General features: G+C 50.6%; 1 protein-coding gene across 3 annotated transcripts in view; it reads right to left on the bottom strand.

The window, feature by feature from the left end:
* PELP1 (proline, glutamate and leucine rich protein 1) overlaps nt 1-26,457 on the bottom strand; it is a 314,814-nt gene that overhangs the window by 135,449 nt on the left and 152,908 nt on the right. For all 3 annotated transcript variants that reach the window (XM_086945906.1, XM_086945907.1, XM_086945905.1), the window contains exon 11: nt 8,715-8,831. In XM_086945906.1, the coding sequence (XP_086802032.1) occupies nt 8,715-8,831 (117 nt within the window). The remainder of the gene's footprint in view (nt 1-8,714; nt 8,832-26,457) is intronic.

Genomic DNA, 26,457 nt, shown 5'->3' with positions numbered 1-26,457 from the left:
TATATATATATATTACCTACTGGCGGTCGCCAGTAGGTAGTTATAGTTAGGAAATCCGCAACATTCTATTGGGAATAACTTTGGCGCCGGTGGACGAATCTTCGCAAATTTCTCAAAGTAGGTGGTCCGCTCCGCTCCGCTCCGCTCCGCTCCTTCCCTGAAAATGTGGGGGGGGGGGTTCGTCAAGCGGGGGCCGAGATAAAAGGGGGGTCCCAAAACGTGTTTTCCCCATGTTAATTTCCATAGGGCGGTCGAACTCACTTTTAGCCCGAACGGCTGAATGGATTTCCACCAAACCTGGCAAAATTGTAGGGACTGGTACCCCGATGTGCCTTTGCTATGTCTCAAGATATATGCTCCAGTGTTTTTTACGAAAATTAACTTTGAAAAAATATATATTGGGCCACATTGGGCTATATATATGTTAGAGCCCAAATGTAGCCCAATGTAGCCCAAAGATGGCCACCAGAGACAAAAAAAAACAAATGTAGCCCAAATATCAGCCAGATGTAGCCCAACTATAGCCCAATGACAGAATGCCCCAGAGTGTTCTAAAGAACAACTAGAGCGCTAACAGTCTTACTTATGACAAAAGTATGGCTTCAAAATACTACGCTTTCCGGGGCGCGCACCGGGAGCGCTGTAAGGAAAGGGAAAGTGAGACTGATGCAGGGGGAGGAAAGTAGGAGGCAGCAGTAAATGAAAATGTCGGGGCGGGAGGGGGGCGCGAGTGAGTCTGGGCGGGAGGGGGGCGCGAGTGAGTCTGGGCGGGAGGGGGGCGCGAGTGAGTCTGGGCGGGAGGGGGGCGCGAGTGAGTCTGGGCGGGAGGGAGTCGGTGCGGGAGGGGGTCGGGCGGGAGCTGTGGAAAATTAATATAGTTTAGTGAACATTATCTACGCCATCTTGCCTTTTTCTAGTCCACACTTTTCGTAATGCGCATCCGCCATATTTTAGACGATCAGAATCACCCTCACGAAAGACCCCCACGCACCGGTCATTCCCACTCTCACATGCCTTGCGCGTAAGCAGCAGCCATTTTAAACACCATGGCCTCCCTGCCCCTCGCTGATAGCCAGCGCGTCTCTCTCTCTCTCCTAACCTCGCAAAACATCCCCCCCCGCACGTCGACAACCCCCGCTCTCTCATGCCTTGGGTCATAAACCCCTCTTCAGCGCAGCTCCGTCACAGAACCCCATCCTGTTCCCAGCGCGACACCTCCCTTCATTCCTTTCATGGTCTCAGATCCTTTTGATGCAAACCCCCTTTTCCTGTGTCCCCGTTTGTCTTCCTTATTTCCAGGCCACCACCTGGCCCTGCGGATACTGTTTATTACCCCGTACAGTAGGAAGCTTCCCCTCCCTATCAAAAAGACCCTCGAGCCGATCAAAGCCCCCACCCTATGAGATCCGATCAACCCCATGCATTCCGTGAATCGGCGGAATGCCCTGCTGTGCGACAACCATCACCTGTTGTGACCGGGATGGGGAATCCAACTGTAAATGTATGTGGGAACGGGTCTGAAGGGGAGATTCCGAGGATGTTCTTTCAAGCATCAAAGTGTTGCGAGAATGTGTTATGTGCAATAAAGGTCATAAACCCTAGTATAAGAGGCCAGGCCTCAGAGATGTGGTTAGAGCACCTCGTGACGATACTTGCTGTCTGAATGGATATGTTCTCCTCCGGAGAGAATAAAATCCTCGTTTCCTGCCTTCCAGTCTCCAGCGCCTGCTTCTTCATTGATTAACATTGGTGGGTCATAGAGGCGATACCGCCGGGCAACATAAAAGGGTCTTTGGTTACTGGTTGTCTTTGAACCCCTTTTTACAGAGCGGGTGTACTGCCCCCAGCCCCTTTCTGCCCCAGGCAACGCTGGGGCGGGCTGCTAGTAAAAATATATATGCATATATATATACAAAAAATGTGTGCGTGTGTGCAAAAAACAAGTGTTTCTACCAACCTGTACATATTGTTACGCAAGCATTTGCCTTTACCATGCATGCTTCTACAACGAAATCTTTTGTAAACGCATGCATGGTAAAGGCATATTTGCTGTAAAAATGCATGGTAATGGCATTAGCATTTTAACGGCATGCGTTGCTAAGCAACACGTGGTTCCATCATAGATCTATCTCTTCTTATTGTGGGGAGCATTCACGCAGTTAATTGGCCCAAACTGACTTTTTTCTCCTGACTTCATCACCCACTCACGGCCTCTGGTCGGATAGCAATCCTGCTAAGAGGAGATCAAATAATGCCAGGACTCACTTCTTGATCGTGGTCCATGAGAACTGAAACCCAATAGAGATTGCACAGGTCTCAGGCATTCCTACAATGGCGGGTGAAATAAAGCTCCTGCTCTATGCCGATAAAATCCTCATATTCCTGTCAAAGGTGGACACCTCTTTTGCAGCACCGATTGAGTACTTTGGCAAGTCCTCAGGGTACAAGGTTAAGTGAAGGAAATGTGAGGCATTCCCACTCAACCAACAAAAAAAGATAAATCCCACCATACCAGACCTCCTCCCTCAAATTTATGTAAACTCAATGATTAAATATAATAATAGTTTATATCCAAGTCTACAAATATCTACAATTCAAACTGCCCTAAATACATAGGCTTGATTGGCAGCCAGGAGGAAACATGACTATTTGTCCGCAGAGAAAAGGCACTTTCATTCAGACCATCCAGCATTTTGAGATTCACGAAATAATCCTGAAATTAGCCGACAAGCTTGATATTTATTGTTTTGGCCACAAAGAAAAATGTCTCCAGCAGGCATCAACACAAATTGTGACATTTTATTGACCATATGCGCATACGTCATAAAATAGCTGCCTGCTTCTTCCTGTCGCATTACTGTGTGATGCTTCATGCCATTGATGACACTGCTCCATGGTTCAAGAAATGTACACATGCCCACCGATTAAGCTCTCTTGTGACCATGTGATAGTGTACCACAGGGCAGGATGCCTACATGTGCCCATAGTTATGTTCTCTATTGACCATTTGATGCAGTCACAAATCCTTTACTTGTGTCTGCGCTTGCCGCATAATGTGGCTCTCTGTTTTTTTAAGTTTTGATCTTGTACAGTGTGCCACGATGTACCTCGCCCGACCTGTAGCGCTGCATCCATCTCAGACTGAAAAAAAGCAGTTGAATTTCCTGTGAAGGGAACGAAGAGAGTCCGTCCTCGGTATCTAACGAATGATTCCCATGGAAGTACTTTTAAACGTTTTTAAAGTGCTGCAGTCCATTTCTTTTAGCACCCTATCAACCCCCATACCTTGTCCTTCCATTTGCCTTTCACCCCCTCTCCCAATAAACAACTTAGCACCATTCTGAGGGTGTTATATTGTGGATGATGAAGGTGAGCCTGGAAGGTGCGGCGATGTGTGATCTGAAGCAAGTCGCTGCATTGATGTTTCCAGGCAAGGACTGACCTGTGAAAAGCATCTGCTGTCTCATTGTTAATTCACCGGCTGTAGCAAGGGTGGCACATTCCTCTCTGCCCAGGGCGCTACTGGAGCAAGGGACGGCCCTATACGCACCAGCAGGACAGTGTCAGAAATGATCAATCAATCAATCAAAGACATTTATAGAGCGCACTACCTACCCGTAGGGTCTCAAGGCGCTTGGGGGGGGGGGGGGGGGGGGGGGGGGGTTGGGGTGGGGGGGGGGGGGGTGCCGCTACTGCTCGAACAGCCAGGTCTTGAGCTTCTTCTTGAAGGAGAGGTGGTCTTGGGTCAGGCGCAGGTCGGCCGGGAGGGAGTTCCAGGTCTTGGCGGCCAGGTAGGAGAAGGACCTTCCTCCTGTAGTGGCTCTACGGATGCGTGGGACGGCGGCGAGGGCGTGGCTGGCAGATCGGAGGTGGCGTTTGGGAGCGTAGAAGTTGATGCGGTTGGTGAGGTAGCTCGGGCCTTGATCGTGGAGAGCTTTGTGAGCGTGGGTAAGGAGGCGGAAGGTGATTCTCTTGTTGACCGGGAGCCAGTGCAGGTCTCTTAGGTGTCCGGAGATGTGGCTGTGTCGTGGGACGTCGAGGATGAGTCTGGCTGAGGCGTTCTGGATGCGCTGGAGTCTCTTCTGGATCTTGGCGGTGGTTCCGGCGTAGAGTGCGTTGCCGTAGTCCAGTCGGCTGGTGACGAGGGTCTGGGTGACGGTCTTCCTGGTCTCCGTGGGGATCCACCAGAAGATCTTCCGAAGCAGGCGCAGGATGTTGAAGCACGACGAGGATACGGCGTTGACTTGCCTGGTCATGGAGAGGGAGGAGTCCAGGATGAAGCCCAGGATAAAGCCCAGGTTGCGTGCGTGGTTCGTCGGTTTGGGTGCGGTGCCCAGGGCGGGGGGCAACCAGGAGTCGTCCCAGGCGGAGGGCGAGGAGCCCAGGATGAGGACCTCCGTCTTATCTGAGTTCAGTTTCAGGCGGCTCGTCGTCATCCACTCGGCTACCTCTTTCATCCCTTCGTGCAGGTTGGCTCTGGCGGCGGCGGGGTCGTTGGTCAGGGAGAGGATCAGCTGGGTGTCGTCGGCGTAGGAGATTATGTTGAGGTTGTGTTGGCGTGCGATGGCCGCGAGGGGGCTCATGTAGACGTTGAAGAGAGTAGGGCTCAGCGAGGATCCTTGAGGGACGCCGCAGATGACTTCGGTGGCCTCTGACTTGTACGGTGGTAGGCGGACTCTCTGTGTTCTTCCGTCGAGGAAGGAGACGATCCATTCCAGTGCCTTCTCCTGGATTCCGACGTTGCTGAGGCGCTGCACTAGGGTGCGGTGGCAGACCGTGTCGAAAGCCGCGGAGAGGTCTAGGAGGATGAGGGCCGCTGTTTCTCCGTTGTCCATCAGGGCTCGGATGTCGTCGGTGGCGGCGATGAGGGCGGTCTCGGTGCTGTGGTTGGCACGGAATCCGGACTGCGATGGGTCGAGGGATCCATTCGTCTCGAGGAAGGCGGCCAGCTGTTTGTTGACGGTCTTCTCGATGACTTTGGCTGGGAACGGGAGTAGAGAGATGGGGCGGTAATTCTTGAGTTCGGTGGGGTCTGCTGTAGGTTTCTTGAGTAGAGCGCTGAGTTCGGCGTGCTTCCAGCTCTCGGGGAAGGTGGCAGTGTCGAATGAGGTGTTGATGATGTCCCGCAGGTGGGGTGCGATGACAGCGTCGGCTTTGTTGAAGACGTGGTGAGGGCAGGGGTCGGTCGGAGATCCGGAGTGGACGGAGTTCATCATGTGGACGGTGTCTTCGGTGTTGACCGGGGTCCAGGCGCGGAGGGTGGAGGTGGGTGGCGTTGCTGCGGTCGTGGCATGCGTCGGTTGAGTGCTGAAGCTGTTGTGTATGTCCGCGATCTTGTTGTGGAAGTAGGAGGCGAGGGAGTTGCAGAGGTCTTGCGATGGGGTGATGTCGTTGTTTCCGGCGTTGGGGTTGGAGAGCTCTTTCACGATGTTGAAGAGTTCCTTGCAGTTGTGTGCGTTGTTGTCCAGTCGGTTCTTGAAGGCCGTTTTCTTGGCGGTGCGGATCAGTTGGTGGTGTTTCCGGGTGGCGAGCTTGAGGGTGGTCCTGTTGTCTGGCGTGGGTTCCTTTCTCCAGGCTTTCTCGAGGGCTCGGCAGTTCTTCTTGGAGCTCTTGAGTTCGTCGGTGAACCATGGGGCCTTCTTGCTGCCGGGTCTGCTGGGCGGGATCCTCAGAGGGGCGAGTTCGTCTGCGCATTTGCTGATCCACTTCGAGAGGTTGTCGGCGGCCTGGCTGGGGTTCGCATATCTGGCCGGAGGGTGCTGGCTCAGGGAAGCGGCGAGCTGGTCGGCTGTGATCTTGTTCCAGCTTCTTCGGGCAACCTGTTGCTGGTGGTGGTGGATCGTCGTTCTTCTGAAGGTGAAGTGGATGCATCTGTGGTGAGAAGATGGCGTCGAGTGTGTGTCCGGCGAGGTGGGTGGGGGTGGACACCAGCTGCTTGAGTCCAAGGTTGGCGAGGTTGTCGAGCAGGGTGCTGGTGTTGCAGTCGTTGTTGTTCTCCAGGTGGAAGTTGAAGTCCCCCAGGAGGATGTAGTCAGCGGAGGGGAGGGCGTGCGGGCTGACGAAGTCGGCGATGTCCTCGCTGAAATGAGTGCGTGGTCCCGGAGGTCGGTAGATCAGGGTGCCCCTGAGGGTGGTCTTCGGGTCGGTGTGGATCTGGAAATGCAGGTGTTCGGCGGAGGGTGGGGTGTTGTCGGTGCTGGTCGTGATGCGGATGGTGTTCTTGTGGATGATGGCGATGCCTCCTCCCACCTGGTTGGCGTTGCGGTCCCTCCGGGTGATCTTGTAGCCGTCTGGGATGGCGATGGCGATGTCGGGCGCTGAGGAGGCGCTCATCCAGGTCTCCGTGATGAAGGCAACGTCGGGGGCTGTGGCCTCTAGGAGGTTCCAGAGTTCGATGGCCCGTCTGTGGACGGAGTGGGTGTTGAGCAGGATGCACTTGAGGTGGTTGCTGCTGGTGTTCGGCTTGGCAGGTGCTGGTGTCGGGCAGGTCCGGATGCAGGTGAACTTGCAGGTGTTGCAGCTGAAGGGTCCGTGGACGCGTCGTGGGGTGGCTCTGCAGCATCCCGGGACTCGGCCGGTGTTGAGTGCGATGAGGGTGGCGGCGGTGTACGTCAGGCGGGTCGGTCGGGGTCCTCGTGGGCCAGGGGTCCTGGCACTGGGCGCGGTCCAGGCGCGGACGGGCGTAGACGGGCTTACCTTTGGCGCGCCTTCGGCGCACAATCGGCGCGCACGCTGCGCGTGACCGCTGCACGTTCGCACGGTCGCCATATATGGCGAAGTGCGCGGGTGGGTGGAGCAGCTGGGAGGCGGGAGCGGGGAGGGAACAGAAGGAAAAAAGGGGCGGGGTCAGCGGTGGTGGCGGGAAGCGGGGAGGGAAGATGGAGGGCGGCAACAGGCAGGGAAAACAAACAGGCAATACAGCGGGAAAAACCTATAAAAAACGGGAACACAATAATTAAACAAATACAAATACAATTCTACACAGTAGAAACACCAGGGGCACAGGGAGAAGAGCGCCGATCACGGACCACGCCGCTCGAAGGAGGGGGCGTGGTCACGAGGCGGCAGTCGGACAGCGAGGCACAATGGAAGGGGAGGCACACGCAGCAGCTGGTGGCCGTGCGGCGCGGGGGGGGTCCTAGAACTAGGTCACACTCACCTGCGTCGCACGGTCGCCATATATAGCCAAGTGCGTGGGTGGGCGGAGCAGCTGGGAGGCGGGAGCGGGGAGGGAACAGAAGGAAAAAAGGGGCGGGGTCAGCGGTGGTGGCGGGAAGCGGGGAGGGAAGACGGAGGGCGGCAACAGGCAGGGAAAACAAACAGGCAATACAGCGGGAAAAACCTATAAAAAACGGGAAAACAATAATTAAACAAATACAAATACAATTCTACACAGTAGAAACACCAGGGGCACAGGGAGAAGAGCGCCGATCACGGACCACGCCGCTCGAAGGAGGGGGCGTGGTCACGAGGCGGCAGTCGGGCAGCGAGGCACAATGGAAGGGGAGGCACACGCAGCAGCTGGTGGCCGTGCGGCGCGGGGGTGTCCTAGAACTAGGATGGATAAGCCACACTCTTAAAGATCCGACTTTATTCATCTTCACTCTAGGAGTCTTCCGGTCTCCTCCTCCAAGAACCAGCCGCACCCAGGTCCATCTGAAACCGAACTGCCTGATTCCAGGCCAAAACTAAAATCTCACTTCTAAGCACCCACCAGGGTACGGAGTAAAAGCACTTGAAATACCCTGCTCTGAAGACTAGATTTGTTCTCCTCACATACTTGTCTGCAGCCAAGAAAAAAAATGAAATATTGGAAGAAATTAATAGTTACCACACTTTGCCTCACTGAAAAACTGCAACATTGCGTAGATGGACCATATTGAACAGAATGCACAGGGAACTTTACTTAGTCATCTCCAACCTCCAACTGAAAGCTGTTGGCAAGTGCCAGTCCAGTCCTGGCTTGCGTGCAGCGACATGGAGGTTTTATTTATCTATATATACCTCTCTCTTTATTCAGACCCTCCAGTATTTCACAATTTGCGAAATAAGCGCAAAATCAGCTAACTCCCTAATACTTGGTAATGTAAACAAAGTGAAGTTTCTCCACATTGTCTATTATGTTGCTGTTTGGATCAACAAGGAAGTGGAGGTGGGGGAGTGGAGGACAAGTGCAGTGCCGAGGAGGATGCAAAGAAGAGGTGGGTGAAAAGAGTTTTTGTGATACAAATCGGCGCAAAATAAAGTGCCACAATGCTGCTGCAAATTTAAAATTTTTGTGCTGCAAAATTCAGATTTTTGTGCCGCAAAATCTGCAAATCTATGTCGCACTATCCAGTGGGCCTGTTTCATTTACTTTTGGCAGGGTGAAAGCCTCATTTTCAATCCCCACAGTCTAAAACACAAGACAAGTAACTAGACTAACCAGGTCCTTGTTAGTTACTTCAGGGTTACAGTTTTAGAGTGTTTGCCATGTAATAGCACCACACGCAGTTTCATACTGCCATTTCTGCAACTTTTCTCTAAATATTACCATAATCGGCATTCCATCTAGTGCAGTGGTTTCTCTACTGAGCTATATAAATGTGCTCACTCAGTAGCCAGTACCCTCTTGTTCAAACTTCCAAATCTCTCGCCACCAACAGTCTGCTGCAGAGACCACTTACAGTTATATCAGTCTACCCCTCAACCAACTAATCTAGCTCCTCACTCACCTGTAAGGCTTTTCCTGACCAGGAACGGCAGAGTCACGCAAGACACTCCATGCAGTCAGAACTTGTGAGAAAAGCCGGCAAATGACACTGGCAAAGCGTACCAGTCGAGCTCCACACCTGTAGAACACAAAAAAAACAAGAAATGCAGTCTACTATCGCAAACAATGCAACAAAGCAACAAAGGGGTTTTGGGTAGGGTTTTCCTTATAAAGGATCAAACAGAGGTCAAAACCTCTGCACCAATTGATCAAGGTAGACAAGATGCTTTTCTACTCCTTGTATTAGGTCCCCATCATTACTCCCATCTTAAAACCAAAACCCCATTACAATACATGCATCAAAAACCACCATATTACATGTTCATACTTGATCACATCTTTTATACTTTCCAATATACAGTGACCGTTCTGTTAAAAAAAGTAGGACAAACCTACTCAAACCAAACTGGACCTAATGTTCATCACAAACCACTCAGAAGGTTATACGATTCTGCATTAATTACACCAGCAATCAATTACAACAGACCATCCTCCCCGAATAACTACTTTGAAACCCTTTCTGCTTACCCTATCTGCTTGCCTTTCCACCAGTCCAAAGACCAGTCACACCTCATTCACAAACATCAGTAACCCAACACTTCATAGCAAACAGTGCAGTAACTCTCACAAACACTTAAGCAGGGTACTTATCACTCAACATATCCCTAGTCATGTGTATCACACACAAAAAATATTATAGCTCATCCTCTTCTCCATCCCCTATCTAATCTCTCAAACTCTATAAAACCCACCCTGAGACTGGATGGACCACCATTCCATTTTTCCCTATCTCTCACAGCTCACATACAAACAGACCATTAGCTCATTTAAGGAAACATTCAAATAAGGAAACTACAACTTTCCCTCTCCTCTCCACAACCCACCAACTCACTTGTTGAAATCACACAATGCATTCCTATGCTTTGTCAATGATACCAAGTAAACAAAACCCAGACACTAGCCTGAGACAGCCTCCAACAGAGTTTAATAAAGAAAGTCAGGTGTAAACAATTGTCAGACTTATAAATGTAAGAAACAGGTTTCGGACCATGCAACCATCTATTTGCAGTGTGTGGTGTTTTAGATTCACCTGCTTTGTATACTCCTGCTATCTTGTGTTGGAGCGACCCTTGACCCTGACCTCAGGTAGGTCCCTCCCCCACGCCGCACAGCACCACCTGTGTGCCGGTGTCCCTCTGCTCTCATCAGCGCCGTAGGTTCGAGGCCAGTGTGCCTCAGCTGCACTCCTGCCTGCTTTGCTCCCTGGTATTGCTCTCTCCTCTCGAATTCTTTTCCTGTGCCCCTGGTTTGTCTCCTGCCCCGTATTTTTATTTCCTGCTTTGATTCCCTGTATCACTTTATCACTGTCACTGCTGTTTTAACTGTTTTCTCTTGTGCCCAATTTTCTGCCCGTTTCTTTCCCGCCGCTGCTTCCCTGTGGCCCGCCCCCCCCATTTGCTACCCCTCTCCCGCTTCCTAGCTGCTCCTGCGTCCCACCTCCACTTATATGGCAGCCGCGCAAGGCCGCGCCGCTGGTGCGCCAAATGTCTGTGCCTGGACCGTGCCTAGCCCCAGAAACTCTGGCCCCCCAAACGCCACGACCCCCAATGCCGCTACGATGCCAGCTCCCTCCACGCACTCAACAACGGACGATCACACACCTGCTTCCTGGCCCCCCGAAACGTATGCAAGGACCCTTCACCTGCCGGAACTGCAGCTTCACCAGCATCCGTTCCGCAAATCCACACACCAGTAAAGATCCTAACCACCTCAGAAGCATCCTTTTCAACACCCGCACCGCCCACAAACACGATGTTGAACTCTGGGACCTACTTGACTCAAACTACCCAGACGTCGCCTTCCTGACGGAGACCTGGCTGAACGCCTCCTCGGCACCAGACATCACCATAGCCATCCCGGACGGCTACCAGATCATCCGCAGGGACCGGAGCAACGGAGTTGAGAGAGGAATCGCCATCATCCACAGACACACTCTCAGAGTCTCGACCAACACCAACGACACCCTCAGCGCCGCCGAACACCTACACTTCCAGATCTACACCGATCCCAACACCACCCTCAGAGGAACCTTAGTCTACAGACCCCCCAGACCCCGACCACAGTTCAGCGACTCCATCGCCGACTTAGTCAGTACACATGCCTTCGCCTCCATAGACTACATCCTCCTCGGGACCTGAACTTCCACCTTGAGAACAACAACGCCGCCTCCAACTCCACCACCCTGATCGACAACCTTGCCAACCTCGGACTCAGACAACTCGTCACAACGCCCACCCACTCCACCGGTCACACGCTTGACCCATCATCTCCGCTAGCTCCCACGTCTCCTTCAACCACACCACCGAACTCTACTGGACCAACCATCACTGCATTCACTTCACCTTCCAGAAATCCACCACTGCACCCAAAAGAACCCCCGCCGCTGCTGGAGCAAAGTCACTGAAGACCAGCTAACTACCACCCTCGCACGGAGCCCACCAGCCAACCCCACCGACTGCCACCGCCACCCGCAACCTCAGACAATGGATCGACGACTGCGTCAACACCCTCGCCCAGTTCAAGAAACCCTCCAACAGACACACCAGCAAGAAAGCCAGCTGGTTTACTGAAGACCTCCAGGCCTCCAAGCAAACCTGCCGAAAGCTAGAAAAGAAATGGCACGGGGAAAAGACACCTGACAGCTACGCAGCCCACAAGACCGCCACCCGCAGGCACCACCACCTCATCAGATACGCCAAAAGGTCCTCCTTCAGAGATCGATTAGACAACAACGCACACAATAGCAAAGAGCTCTTCAACATTGTGAAGGAACTCTCCAACCCCAGGTCCAACACCGACATCCCACCCTCGCAAGACCTCTGAGACTCCCTGGTCAACATCCATGACAGCTTCAATGTCACAACCGCCCAGACAACCACCAAGACCTCCATCACTACGTCCACCACCCGCATCAACCCCTTGCTCGCCTGGACCAACATTGACGACAACACCACCAACAAAATCATGAACACCATACACTCCCTATTCCCCTCTGACCCGTGCCCACACCACATCTTCAACAAGCCAGCGAAACCATCCCACCCCATCTACTGAAAGCCATCAACATCTCCTTCGAGACAGCCACCTTCCCGGAGAGCTGGAATCACGCCGAGATCAACGCCTTACTCAAGAGACCCAAGGTTGACCCCAAGGACCTCAGGAACTTCTGGCCCATCTCCCTGCTCCCGTTTCCGGAGAAGGTCATCGAGAAGACAGTCAACAGACAAGTGATCCGCTACCTCAAGGAGAACGGCATCCTGGACCCGTCCCAGTCCGGGTTCCGCAGCAACCACAGCACCAAAACTGCCCTCATCGCCGCCACAGATGACATCAGGGCCCTGCTGGACAACAGAGAAACCACGGCCCTCCTCCTCCTGGACCTGTCAGCCGCATTCGACACCGTCTGCCACCGCACCCTTCGCACACACCTCCACGACGCAGAGAGCCAAGACCAGGCTCTGTACTGGACCACCTCCTTCCTTTCCGGCAGAACCCAGATCGTCCGCCTTCCCCTCTTTCTGTCCAAAGCCACTGAGATCATCTGCAGCGTACCCCAGGGCTCATCCCTCAGCCTGACACTGTTCAACATCTACATGACACCGCTCGCCCAAGTCGTCCGACTGCATGACCTCAACATCATCTCCTATGCCGATGACACCCAGCTGATCCTCTCCCTTACCAAGGACCCCCTTACCAAGGACCCCCTCACCGCAAAAACCAACCTCCACGAAATAATGAAAGCTGTAGCTGAATGGATGAAGAACAGCCGACTGAAGCTAAACTCGGACAAGACTGAAGTCCTCATCCTTGGCTCAACTCCCTCTGCCTGGGACAACTCCTGGTGGTCGACCGCACTGGGAACAGCTCCACCACCCAACGACCACGCACGCAACCTAGGGTTCATCCTCATCCTTGACCCTACTTTCTCCATGACAAAGCAGGTAAACACGGTCTCATCCCCCTGCTTCTAAACCCTCCGCATGCTCCGCAAGATCCCCACAGAAACTAGAAAAACGGTCACCCAGGCCCTAGTCAGCAGCAGGTTGGACTACAGAAACGCCCTCTACGCAGGAGCCTAGGCCAAACTCCTGAAACGACTTCAGCACATTCAAAACGCAGGGATAGCGCATGTGCTGTAGAAGGGGATGCACAGGGAAATAATCAGAGCCTGGAAACGGAATACCTTGCAGGTCTTGCACATCTTGCGGGTTACAGTTGATCTCTTTTGACTAAGTGTTGCGGAGACTGGGACAGACAATTTTGCACGTAAAAAGATGAACCCCAATGACAATACATGACAAGGACACACGCCTTTGCATTGGAAACTTAAAATGTTTAGTAAAACACAAGAAGCAATAGAGGTCTGCTTACAAGAATAACACTCAGAGCAGTAGCGGTACCGGATATGACAGGACGTGCAGTCAAAGTGCCCTGCCCACAACAAGTCAGAGAAAAGGGTGCAGCTGAGAAGGACACCTACATGACAAAACCACGGGCTGTGTGGCTCTCTGGTGACATGTCATAGAAAATATTGTTAGATTGTTTTCCCGTAAGAGGGTGAGAATGGAGTAAGTAAGCGTAGTATTGAGATGTCCATGCGTATAGAATGTGAATAATAATAACTAACAACCAGAGGAGGGAGGGCGCATGTGAATCTACAGCTCTACATGCCAAGAACAGATGCTTACAGGGTAAGTAATATAATCCGTTCGAGGCATGTATGCTGTAGATACACATGCTTTGCATAGACTGTATAGCAGTACCCTACAAAAGCGGTGACTAACCAGTGGGTGTTACAGTTGTTTGCAAGAGTGTTTTAGCACTGCCTGTCCTACATTATCCTTTTGACGTGCTAATACATCCACACAATAATGGTTTTGTAAATGTGTGTGGTGTAGACCATGTAGCTGCCTTACATATGTTAGCTATGGGAATGTTGCCTAAAAATGCCATAGATCCTCCTGGTTTGCAGGTAGAATGTGCTCTAGGAGTTATAGTTAAAGTTCTTTTAGCTTTAACATAAAAATGTTGAATACATTTAACAATCCATCTAGAAATGCCAGATTTTGTGAAGGGATTTCCTCTATAAGGTGGAGCAATTGCAACAAAAAGTTGTTTTGCGGAAATCTTTTGTCCTATGAATATCGCACAATAGTGCTCTTTTGACATCAAATGTGTGTAAAGCTCTTTCTGCTACTGAAACAAGTTGAGGAAAGAACACAGGTAACTCAACTGAATGGTTAATATGAAAAGCAGAAACTACTTTTGGAAGGAATTTAGGGTATTTACGAAGAACCACTATCTTTATGAAGTTGAAAGAAAGGTTTTCCTAAGGTCAATGTCTGTCACCAACAGATCTTAGTGAAGCAATAGCAATTAGAGAGGCAACCTTCCAAGATAAAAATTGCAATGGACAATTGGGTAATGGTTCAAAAGGCGGACCGTTGCCTGGTCAAAGGAAGATAATCGATGTCCCCAACTGATAGTTATGCCAGATCAGCCGCCAAATCTTCTGAGTTACCTGATCATGAAGGTGTAAATTTTCAGCCGGAAGCTTAACATACAGCGTCACATTGTCTGCAGACAAACGGGACTAATGCCAGGCCATGGTGCGCGAATTGCTGCCTCAATTGGGCAGCCAAAGGCTCCATGGCCATGACGAAGAGAAGGGGGTGGGGGGAAGGAACGGACACCGAGAAGGGGGAAATTATCCCATTAATCCGCAGGCTTGCTGTCGGGGAGGAGTATAGCTGGCGATCAGTTTTAGGAATTTTGGGCTAACGTCCAAGCCAGAAAGGAGTGCAAAAAGATATGTTCATTCCAAGGTATCAAATGCATTGGCGGCATACAGGAAGATCGTAGTCGCTGGAAGAGAGTGGTCTATTTCTTGTATAGTCGCAAAAATGGTGCGTAGGTTGTGAGATGTAGCTCTGACAGATACAAAGCCACACTGGTCAGGGCGAAGCCCAATGGGTAACAGCGGGAATAATCTTGCCTCAATAAGCTTGACGAGAATTTTTACTATCCAGGTTGATCATTGATAACACAAAGCAGCGGATCCTTATCAGGTTTGAGAATTGTGATAAGCGCCTCGCGGAGTGAGGGCGGAAGCGTTCCCCGCTCCAGCGATTCCTCGTACAGGTTGATGAGATGTGGCGCTAGCAGCGGTGAAAATTCTTTGTAAAAAGTGGCTGTCAGTCCATTCTGTCCTGAGGCCTTATTGCCGGGCAAGGCTCGGCTCACTCCGATCACCCCTCCCTCCAAATAATTGCGATGGCCGTCCTCAAGCCATAGCACCCAAATAGAATTAATAAAAAGGCAGCCAGGTCAGGGTGGATGTCAGTGTGGCGCGCTGCATGAAGTGAGGAGTAAGACAGCATTTTCCCCTGGACAGCAGCCTGACCAGTCACCGTCTCATTATTGGATGTACGTAACTTAATATAATCGTGGCTCATGGCTTTTAAGTAGACCTGCTAATGTTTTACCCACACGGTCTCCCTCTCCCTATGTTCTTGCACGTGCCTCCTTCCCCAGATAATGTGTTTCCCTTATGGCTGCCTCCTCAAACTCAATCTTTCCCCTAATGTCTCAATCAATCAATCACAGACATTTATAGAGCGCACTACTTACCCGTAGGGTCTCAAGGCGCTTGGGGGGGGGGGGGGGGGGGGGGGGTGCCGTTACTGCTCGAATAGCCAGGTCTTCAGCTTCTTCCTGAAGGAGAGGTGGTCTTGGGTCAGGCGCAGGTCGGTCGGGAGGGAGTTCCAGGTCTTGGCGGCGAGGTAGGAGAAGGACCTTCCTCCTGTTGTCGCTCTTCGGATGCGGGGGACGGCGGCGAGGGCGTGGCTGGCTGATCGGAGGTGGCATTTCGGAGCGTAGAAGTTGATTCGGTTGTTGAGGTAGCTCGGGCCTTGGTCGTGTAAGGCTTTGTGTGCGTGGGTTAGGAGACGGAAGGTGATTCTTTTGTTGACGGGGAGCCAGTGCAGGTCTCTCAGATGTCCGGAGATGTGGCCGTTGCGAGGGATGTCGAGGATGAGTCTGGCTGAGGCGTTCTGAATCCGCTGGAGTCTCTTCTGGAGCTTGGCGGTGGTACCGGCGTAGAGGGCGTTGCCGTAGTCCAGTCGGCTGGTGACGAGGGCCTGGGTGACGGTCTTCCTGGTCTCGGTGGGGATCCACCAGAAGATCTTCCGTAGCATGCGCAGGATGTTGAAGCACGACAAGGAGACGGCGTTGACTTGTCTGGTCATGGAGAGCGAGGAGTCCAGGATGAAGCCCAGGTTGCGTGCGTGGTCTGTCGGTTTGGGTGCGGTGCCCAGGGCGGGGGGCCACCAGGAGTCGTCCCAGGCGGAGGGCAACGAGCCCAGGATGAGGACCTCCGTCTTGTCTGAGTTCTGTTTCAGGCGGCTGGTCGTCATCCACTCGGCTACATCTTTCATCCCTTTGTGCAGGTTGGCTCTGGCGGCGGCGGGGTCGTTGGTCAGGGACAGGATCAGCTGGGTGTCGTCGGCGTAGGAGATTATGTTGAGGTTGTGTTGGCGTGCGATGGCCGCGAGGGGGCTCATGTAGACGTTGAAGAGGGTGAGGCTCAGAGATGATCCTTGGGGGACGCCGCAGATGATTTCGGTGGCCTCTGACTTGTACGGTGGTAGGCGGACTCTCTGCGTTCTTCCGTCGAGGAAGGAGATGATCCAATCCAGTGCCTTCTCCTGGATTCCGACGTTGCTGAGGCGATGCACTAGGGTGCGGTGGCAGACCGTGTCGAATGCCGGGGAGAGGTCTAGGAGGATGAGGGCCGCTGTGTCTCCGTTGTCCATCAGGGCTCGGATGTCGTCGGTGGCAGCGATGAGGGCGGTTTCGGTGCTGTGGTTGGCTCGGAAGCCAGACTGTGAGGGGTCGAGGGATCCATTCGTCTCGAGGAAGGCGGCCAGCTGTTTGTTGACGGTCTTCTCGATGACTTTTGCTGGAAACGGGAGGAGCGAGATGGGGCGGTAGTTCTTGAGTTCGGTGGGGTCCGCTGTGGGTTTCTGGAGTAGAGCGTTGAGTTCGGCGTGCTTCCAGCTCTCAGGGAAGGTGGCGGAGTCGAAGGAGGTGTTGATAATGTCCCGTAGGTGGGGTGCGATGATAGCGTCGGCTTTGTTGAAGACGTGGTGAGGGCAGGGGTCGGTCGGAGATCCGGAGTGGACGGAGTTCATCATGCGGACCGTGTCTTCGGTGCTGATCGGGGTCCAGGCGCGGAGGGTGGTGGTGGGTGGCGTTGCTGCGGTCGTGGCGTGCGTCGGTTGACTGCTGAAGCTGTTGTGTATGTCCGCGATCTTGTTGTGGAAGTAGGAGGCGAGGGAGTTGCAGAGGTCTTGCGATGGGGTGATGTCGTCGTTTCCTGCGCTGGGGTTGGAGAGCTCTTTCACGATGTTAAAGAGTTCCTTGCAGTTGTGTGCGTTGTTGTCCAGCCGGTCCTTGAATGCAGTTTTCTTGGCGGTGCGGATCAGTTGGTGGTGTTTCCGGGTGGCGAGCTTGAGGGTGGTCATGTTGTTCGGTGTAGGTTCCCTTCTCCAGACTTTCTCGAGGGCTCGGCAGTTCTTCTTGGAGCTCTTGAGTTAGTCGGTGAACCATGGTGCTTTCTTGCTGCCGGGTCTGCTGGGCGGGGTCCTCAGAGGGGCGAGTTCGTCCGCGCAGTTGCTGATCCACTTCGTGAGGTTGTCGGCGGCCTGGCTGGGGTTCGCTGAGCTGGCAGGTGGGTGCTGGCTCAGGGAGGCGGCGAGTTGGTCGGCTGTGATCTTGTTCCAGCTTCTTCGAGCAACCTGTTGCTGGTGGTGGTGGATCGTCGTTCGTTTGAAGGTGAAGTGGACGCAGCTGTGGTCCGTCCAGTGGAGTCCTGTGGCGTGGCTGAAGGCGATGTCTGTGCTGGATGAGAAGACGGCGTCGAGTGTGTGTCCGGCGAGGTGGGTGGGGGTGGACACCAGCTGCTTGAGTCCAAGGTTGGCGAGGTTGTCGAGCAGGGTGCTGGTGTTGCGGTCGTTGTTGTTCTCCAGGTGGAAGTTGAGGTCCCCCAGGAGGATGTAGTCAGCGGAGCGGAGGGCTTGCGGGCTGATGAAGTCGGCGATGTCCTCGCTGAATTGAGTGCGTGGTCCCGGGGGTCGGTAGATCAGGGTGCCTCTGAGGGTGGTCTTCGGGTCGGTGTGGATCTGGAAATGCAGGTGTTCGGCGGTGGTTAGGGTGTCGTCGGTGCTAGTCGTGATGCGGACGGTGTTCTTGTGGATGATGGCGATGCCTCCTCCCGTCTGGTTGGCGGTGCGGTCCCTCCGGGTGATCTTATAGCCTTCTGGGATGGCGATGGCGATGTCGGGCGCTGAAGAGGCGTTCATCCAGGTCTCCGTGAGGAAGGCAACGTCCGGGGCTGCGGTGTCTAGGAGGTTCTCAAAGAATCTCATTCTTATTTGAGGTGAAGAATTCTCGTATTTCCATCATTCTTAATAGTTGCATGAATGTTTTGACTTTTAGATACTGGCTGTTTTAAAACTGTAGTAGTAAGTTTTGAAAATGTTGCATTCTGACTGCATTGGGAGAGGCTAGAGCTGTACGAGTATTTAGCGTTGAGCCTGGATATTTTTGCAAATGTGAGGGTTGAAGATGGGACTTTTGTGCACAGACTGTATAAACCAATTGATGGAGAAGGTTTATGGTGTTTGGAGTGTGCTGTAAGCACTTTTGCTGTGTGTTGGCTTTGATGTGCCAATCATCCAGATATGGGAAGACATGAATTTGTTGTCTTCTAAGATGAGCTGCTACTACTGCGAAACATTTGTGAATACTCTGGATGCAGTAGTGACTCCAAATGAGAGTACTTTGACTTGGTAGTGATTTTCTGCTATCACAAATTTGAGATATTTGCGATGTGCTGGGTGGACAGGAATGTGGAAGTATGCATCCTTTATGTCTAGTGTGCACATAAAGTCGCATTGTTGTAAAAGTGGAAGCACTTATTGAAGGGTAATCATATGGAAGTGTTCCGACAGTATGTATAGGTTTAACGGTCTGAGATCTAAGATTGGTCTTAGGGACCTGTCCTTTTTGGGAATAAGGAAGTAAAGGGAGTAAACTTTTAGTTTGTTGTTCTAAAGGAACTAGTTCTCTAACTTCTATTGTTAGAAGAGCTTGTACCTCTCGTTTGAGGAACTGTTGGTATTGTAATGAGATTCTTGGAGTACAAGGTGAAATATTGGGAGGGTTGCTGTTAATTTACAGGCAGTAACCATGCTGGATAATGTCTAATACCCATTTGTCTGATGTTACTGATTGCCAGATGTGAAAGAATTGTTGTAATCTTCCCCCGACAGGTGGAAGATGGTCGGGGAGAATAGTGAGCAAGTCACTGTTTGTTGGGAGATGGAGCAGTAAGTGTCGATGGCGAGGGTTGTGTATTTTACTTGTATGAGGATGCAATTGGATCTGAGGCATTTCCTTTGGATCCCGGTCTATAGCATGAGCGGCGAAAGGAGCCTCTATTAGATGGTGACGGGAGGGCTACCATGGATTTTGCCACTTCGGTGTCCTTTTTTATTTTCTTAAGTGACTCATCTACTTGAGCTCCAAAAAGATTTAAGAATAGTTTGATGAGTTCTGGTTTAACCCCAGAGGTTATCAACCATGAATGCCTTCTAAGAACCCCAGGCTGCTATTGAGTTGGGTAACAATATACATCTGTTATTTAAGCGCCAAGATACCCCGATGCTGGGGTGAACGTGCGCTTTACAAATACACCTGTTATGTTATGTTATGTTATATTGGCAGCATCTAGTGCACATCTGATAGATGAATTGGGTGTGAATTTAACCTCCTACACTAATTCTTACCCTTTTTTCCTGTGTTCTTCTGGACGATATTGGAGTTACTGCTCCAATTCTTCCCAATGGGCCCTGTCATATAGTTTTGGAAGTAGATCTTTTCCAAGCTTTTGACACAAATAAAAAATTTAAGGGTAACTGTCCGCTAATAAAAATCGGATCAGTTGGAGGAGGTTTGTATTTTCTATCAATCCTAGGGGTTAAAATACGAACCTGTACATGGTCTTTAAAAATATCATTGGCATGGCGCATCATGCACTTTAACATAGGTAAAGATTGTGCGGTTCTATATGATGTTCCGAAGGTCTCCTCTAAGGATTCCGCATGAATTGTGACCCCATGGTATGATGCTGCTCTGCATATTAATTTGTGGCATGCCGTGTTGTCATCAGGAGGTGAAGGCTTTGTAGGGTATAGGTCACAATCATTATCCATTGGAGGATCAATGTTATAGTCATTCTAAGGATCTTTAGATGGTGGACTATCCTCACCTATGTAATCAATATGAGGCTGTGTGTGTGGTGAACCCTGTGGTGTAATATATAAAGGGTTTACGCCTGGGGTGGTGAAGAGGGTGGAGGGGTCAGTATAGGGCTTGTAGCCATGTCCTTTTTCAGAGGGATTTTGTTTAAATGCTCAGAAGTAATGTTCCTTTTAGAAGGAGTGACCTGTTTAGCTGATATATGTCCAGTGTCTGGATTAATGTAGATCTTTTCCTGCTTAGGATCCAGCTTTTCTTGCATAACCTCTAGGAACGGCTCTGGAGGCTTAGGACGAGCCCCTTTTGCTTTCAATGCCGAAATTTTTGATGCCAAGCTGGATTTGTCCTTTTTTCCATTGGGGCCGAAGATTTTGGCATTGAAGGAAGTTCTCGGCTCGGTCCCGAGCTGGAAGGCTGACTGTCTGTTTCGGTGCCGAGCTCGAGGGCGGGGCATTGGAAGCAGTGTCTTCGGGCCGACCATGACCAGAGGGCAGAGGTGGCCGAGAAGAGTTATGTTATGTTATGTACACAGGTTTTGTATAGCGCACAGCTGCCTCAGCAGGCACTAGGCGGTGGGAAAGAGATGGGTTTCAATAGCTATGCGAAAGCCCAAGTAATTTTCTGTGGCACAAATGGAGTATTGCAGAGCATTCCAAAGCTTGGCAACCAAAAGAGGGAAAGAACGTCCACCCAACAGTACCCTCCTCATACGAGGCAGTCGCCAGGTGTTGTCCAGTAGAGAAAAGTTGGTGCGTAGGGTAGTAAGGTGACAGCAGATTGGACAAGATGGCCGGAGAGGAAAGTTTCAGGATTTTGAATGCAATGCAGAGGACCTGCAGAGGACCTTAAATTCCACTTGGTTGGCGACAGGAAGCCAGTGCAACCGACGGATTGCCATTAGAGGTGGGGCAGGTTCTAGGGAGGCCCAGCAGTGTTCTAGCCGCCACATTTTGAACTCGCTGTAATCTCAGGGTTTCGGTCTTATTAACCCCTAAATACAGTGCATTGCCATAATCCAGTCTTGATAGGATGGAAGCCTGGATGATCATGTGCCTAACTGATGGGTCAAAAAATCCAGGCAACGGTTTAAGTCCACTAAGTATGCCATAGCAGGTCCCTGCGACTTTCTTGGTTTGAAAATTATGTTTGGTAGCAAGAATCTTGAGAGGCAAAGGGGCTTTGTACTCACAGCACCTTGTCCCGCTGGAATGTCTCCGGACTCAAGTTAATTTTTCTATTTTACGGGACGCAGAAAACATGAAACGCGTACGAAACCATACGGACCAGGGTACAGTGCGTTTGCGCACTGAGGGGGATCATGAAAACGGTGTTGAACCGGAGCGATGCAAACCATGTCCGAACCCGATGGCAGAAAGAAAACAATTTAACAATGGAGTCGATGCCCATGCACACTATCACCGAAAGGAGGAGTCAACTTACCTTGAGGCTGGAAAAGGCTTCTTCGAAGAAAAACAACTTGCAAACATCCAGACCCAACACTAGATGGCAGGAGTATGCAAAGCATGTGTATACACAGCACACATTCCTCGAACCAAGTCTTATCCTGCACAGAGATTTTAGATGGGGTGGGGAGGAAGGGGGTCTGTGTGGTTACTAATGCAACAGTGGATAAAACTGTTCAACTAAGTAGCATAACAAATGTGATTGGGACAATTAGGGGCTTCACGCAGGATTTGCATACAAACCTCCAGAAGCTACTGGTAACCAAGCTTTAAGACCTCATTGCCATATACCTAGATTCAATTTCCTGAGGTCTGGGAGTCTGAGCTGGTCCTGATGCTCAGTGAGATGATCCAGCCTCCACTGTAGTTTCTAGTGTGGATGCACAGACATCTCCACAAGCCTTGAGTACCAAAGTTGTCTGGCCCGGTTGGTGCTACTAGGATACGGCATTGACACTTTCTTCACTTAGTCTGAAATCAGAGGAATTGGACTAGTTCATCCACAGTGCATTGCCCAAGGACTGTGCATTTTTGGTCCTGGGGGTCAAGTATGGCATTTGGCATTTCTCACTCTGGCTAACAGATCGATGGAGGGAGAGCCCCACTGGGGAAAGTACTTTGAGGGTTCATCTTCAGTTTGTGGAATTTTTGATGTGTCCTGTTCAGCAGGTCTACAAAGTCATTGTCAACCACAGCATATGCTCTGCTAGGAGTGGATTCTGAAGCTGAAATGGCCTATGCCATATATCCTGGGCAAATGCAGAGATAGAGGGTGAGTACGCGCCCCTGCTACCATTCTGAATGCAATACAACACTGTCATATTGTCCATCTTCATTGGCACGGTTTTGCCTCGAATGAGTCTGTAAAAACCTTGAGAGATAAACTGATTGCAATTAATTCCAGGTATCTGATACAGTAACTCAGTTATTGAGGTGCACTAATACCTTGTACAGTCATGCCATTGAGATGTGCTCCCCACTCAATTAGTGACTCTCCCGTGACAATAGTCAATGGCAGAATTAGATCTAGAAAAGGCCGGACACCAAAAGGTTTTTGTTATTTTGCCAAATGAGGGTGTACTGAACTCTGGACTGTCTCTACACTAGATCTATCCAATGACCATCCGCTTGTGACCATTGCCTCAAAAGACACCTGCTGCATGTGGTTCTATTGCAATACTTGAAGCCATCCACCCAACTGCCTCTTTACCTTCCTCACCAATATAGGTAGTGGTGTCCGAAAAGAGGCAGACTTTTGAAAAGCCATTATCCGCTCTTGGTTGGGGAAGGCTTTAACAGTGATTGGATTTAAAACAGACCATAAAAACGGCTAAAACTGCTGAAGCTGTAGCGTGGATTTTTTGGCATTGACAGATGCTTAATCTGTGTAATGAAGACACTGCTGCCTGCTTGTGTGCTTGCCATTGCTCTTTGCTGCTGCTCTTTATGTACTTTGCCGTCATTGTTCGTTGCTGCTGCTCTTTATCAGCCAGTTGTCTAGTAAAGGAAAGACGTGAATGGCGTTTCTGGACACATGCTAGAAATTTTGTAAATATAATCGGAGCCTTAGTAAGCCCTAAAGAGAGGAACGTTGAATTGGAGTTGCAGTAAACTTACCACAAAGCACAGGTAGTGGGTTGGACATATTTGGAAGTAAGTGTCCTTGAGGTTGAGTGCCACTTTCATCATTCAAGCACTTATAAGTGCAAGATCTGACTTTGGAAACTGTATTTAAATATGCACTGCATCAAGATTTATGATTCAATTGTAAAGAAATCAGAACTTGGCAGTCACATTGATTCTCCATCTCCCATGCCATGTCATATTTCCTTTTCTACTTTAGCAGTACTGGCTTTCAGTTAAGAAAAGAGCCATCTTCAAAACTCTGTCTGCCTAAAAGATCTTTATGATCTGCCAACTCTGACTGCTGGCATGCCCTCTCATCCTACGTAGACAACGTGGATATCATGCCTTCACTTACCTTGCCACCAAGAGATGAAACGAGATGCCATACAATTTAAGACATCCCATTTTTCAAGAAAAAACTGAAAACATGGCTGTTGTCCTATATAGAAAGAAAAATGTCTTTCAGGTTTCAATTGAGTTTACTGCCCGGAAAGTTTGTACAGCACTGCGCATTATAAGCTTACTTAACATAACTGAGTGGGTGAAGTGTCCTTCCAGTCAGACCAGCAGTCAAGACAGTAGTACTTTGTGAAGGTATTAACAGACACCCATGCTGCAAACAGGCAGACATCAAGTGCTGGCATACCACTTGCCAGCATGGTGGTTATCGAACAGGGCACGGATGGATTGGGTTCTTGGATTATCGGTCGGCTGCTTCCTGGCCAGTGCATAGCATATCTTGATGCAGAGAACTAACCACCTCATCTGGGCACTCTTCTGCACAGCCATCCCTTTCTTGCGCACAAAGAAAAATGCAAAAAGTTGATTGTCCATGTGATGGGACTGTGTATGATCAATTTAAGAACTTAAAACCCTTTTGTGGTCGAACCGATAGAGCCACACCTTCTCTTAAGGAGTGAGGAGCACAGTATGCCAGTAGAGTGATTGACGTTTCCATGTGAAAGGGAGTCACCTCAGGATGTAGATGACACTCATGATCTGCCACATGTCTGTTCAGTTTATTCACTCTGGCTTTCACATGCAATTTCACGTTTTGGTGCTGAGCCGCCAGCTATAGAACTGTGTTTTACACAGAGCCATCTGAAGGAGAAGCCTTGAATGATTAGAGATCTGGATCTCCTGGGGGCGGGCGGGAGTGAAATTGGCCCAATAGTCCACCGACGGATCACTTCCCTTCCCAGGAGCGCCAGGGCACATAATAAGATTCCCTGGGTCGTACTGGCTGCCCCTGTCTGAATCCATGTGAGGAGTGTGGTGCCAGAAGAGGTGAAGTGTGCAGGGCAGAGGAGGCGGTGGTGGAGGTAATCTGTAGGTGAGAGGCTGCGGTCAAGGACTTGTGACCCTGTCCCTACCCTTTCTAGGAACAGTCAAGGTAGGTAGTTCCTGGGAGAGCAGCTGCTCAAAAGTAAGCCTCCTCTTATTTGGCATATGGTGTGTGGTTAAGAGGTGGAGGGGGAGGGCTGGGGTGATTGGGAGTGAGCATTTGAGGGAAAGGGGAGTGAATGCTCTCCAGGTCAAAACTGAAGCGGATTTCAGCCCAGAATAGGATTTCTAGGGCATTGGAATACAGACAGCTTGGATGATTGGTGCTGCTTGATACACCTGGCTGAGGGCTTGCTCTGTGTTGAGGGGAAACCTCAGGGTCAAGAGGCGCCAGTCATATGAGCCTAACCCGAAAGTCAGTGCATTTTCAGACTAGTCTCTTGGTACGATACAAGATACCTTCTGGATTAGTGCTCAGCCTCGACCTGTGAGGTGAGTACTTTAGAGCTCAAACCCCGTGGGACTGACTCTCAGGCACAGGGTGAACGAGGCCCTGAGTTTTGTCTTTGTTTTAGTGTCTGTGCTAAGACGTGCTGGGTGCTCCTCTTTCTAATTTATTCAGGCACTGCTTTCCTTCCATCGGTTGCAGACCAGAGAAGCCCACCTCCTCCCCTTCGGCACCTAAAAAAGTCTGCTGGCAGCAACAGGTCTCATGCGATTTCAGGTGCTAAATTTTAGATTTGTGCTATATGGTCTTTTTGTACCAAAAAGCTTTGCATGCCAAGCAGGTCGCCTCGTTGTGTTGGGGGGGGAACGGCACAAGTTGCACCCCCTATCATCCCACTGCCCATGTGTGTCAGACCAGGGAACTTGATGTTGAACTTATGGCAATACTGAAAGTGAATTCTCCTCATATCACCCCCCAATTCAAAATTGAGTCTCCAAATGAGATTCCTCAAACAAGCCACTTCAACACTGCCACCAGGTGAATCTTCTCAGTAGTGGTCCAGTGAAGATGTCACATCACTTGAAATTGAGGTCTCATCAGCTGGCGGCGAAAATAGAAGCTAGATGAAAACGTTTTCCCTTTGCACAGGTTGAAATCCCAACAGCTCACACTGATGGACGGAGTGGTGTCCATGTGCAGAGGTGCGGATTAAGTCCAATCCAGGTTGTGCAAAGGTTTGCAGAAGGAAGTAACAGCAAAGCTTCGCACATAATACCCGCATTCCTCCCTTCCTGGGAAGGTGGCAAACATGCCTCAGATTAACCAGAGTATTGCGGTCTTCATGAGCAAATATCCTAAAGTTTACCAAAAAAAGGCATTGACCGTGCCTTGCGCAGCTGCCAAGACCTGGTTCTCAATGTATCAGGCCGGCTTACCAAGATTCTAGAAATGGCGGTTCAAGCGAAGGAGACAGGCTCTCCTGTGGATACAGATATCATTATGGGGTGGTCACAACAAGCATTATGCTTACTGGGCAATGCAAACTGTGTGATCTCTTTGGAGAGGCATTGTTCCATTCTAATGCAAATCGACCTAAAGTTGGCGGGGCTGACTTCATCGGAGGCAAGCCCATTAGGAAGTTGTTCGCGATCATTTTGTGAAAGATCTGTGAAAATTTGTGGGCACTTTCTCCACATTTTATAAGGCGCAATCTTCTCTTAATTTTTTTTTTCCATAATATCCTTTTTACTAGAGCCGGACGCTATAGGGGCTGAACATCACATCGAGGATTCGGATGGGCCTCAAACAAAAGGTTCATATCCCGGAGTTAGAGGGGGTTGGAATAATGCTAAGAATCAAGACAACTTCTATCCTTCCAGATGCCGACAGGTTAGAGGAAACTTCCACAAAACAAACTACAGAGGTGGTGCAGCTGGGAATGCGGACTCCTCTTATTCAGGTACCCATTATTTCTCCTTTGACGTTAACCGGGGTGGCGAGGG

This window comes from Lissotriton vulgaris, chromosome 12 (assembly GCF_964263255.1).
Source record: "Lissotriton vulgaris chromosome 12, aLisVul1.2, whole genome shotgun sequence".
In the NCBI taxonomy this organism is placed as follows: domain Eukaryota; kingdom Metazoa; phylum Chordata; class Amphibia; order Caudata; family Salamandridae; genus Lissotriton; species Lissotriton vulgaris.
The sequence above is the reverse complement of the archived record's forward strand: the minus strand, read 5'-3'. Positions and strand labels throughout refer to the sequence as shown.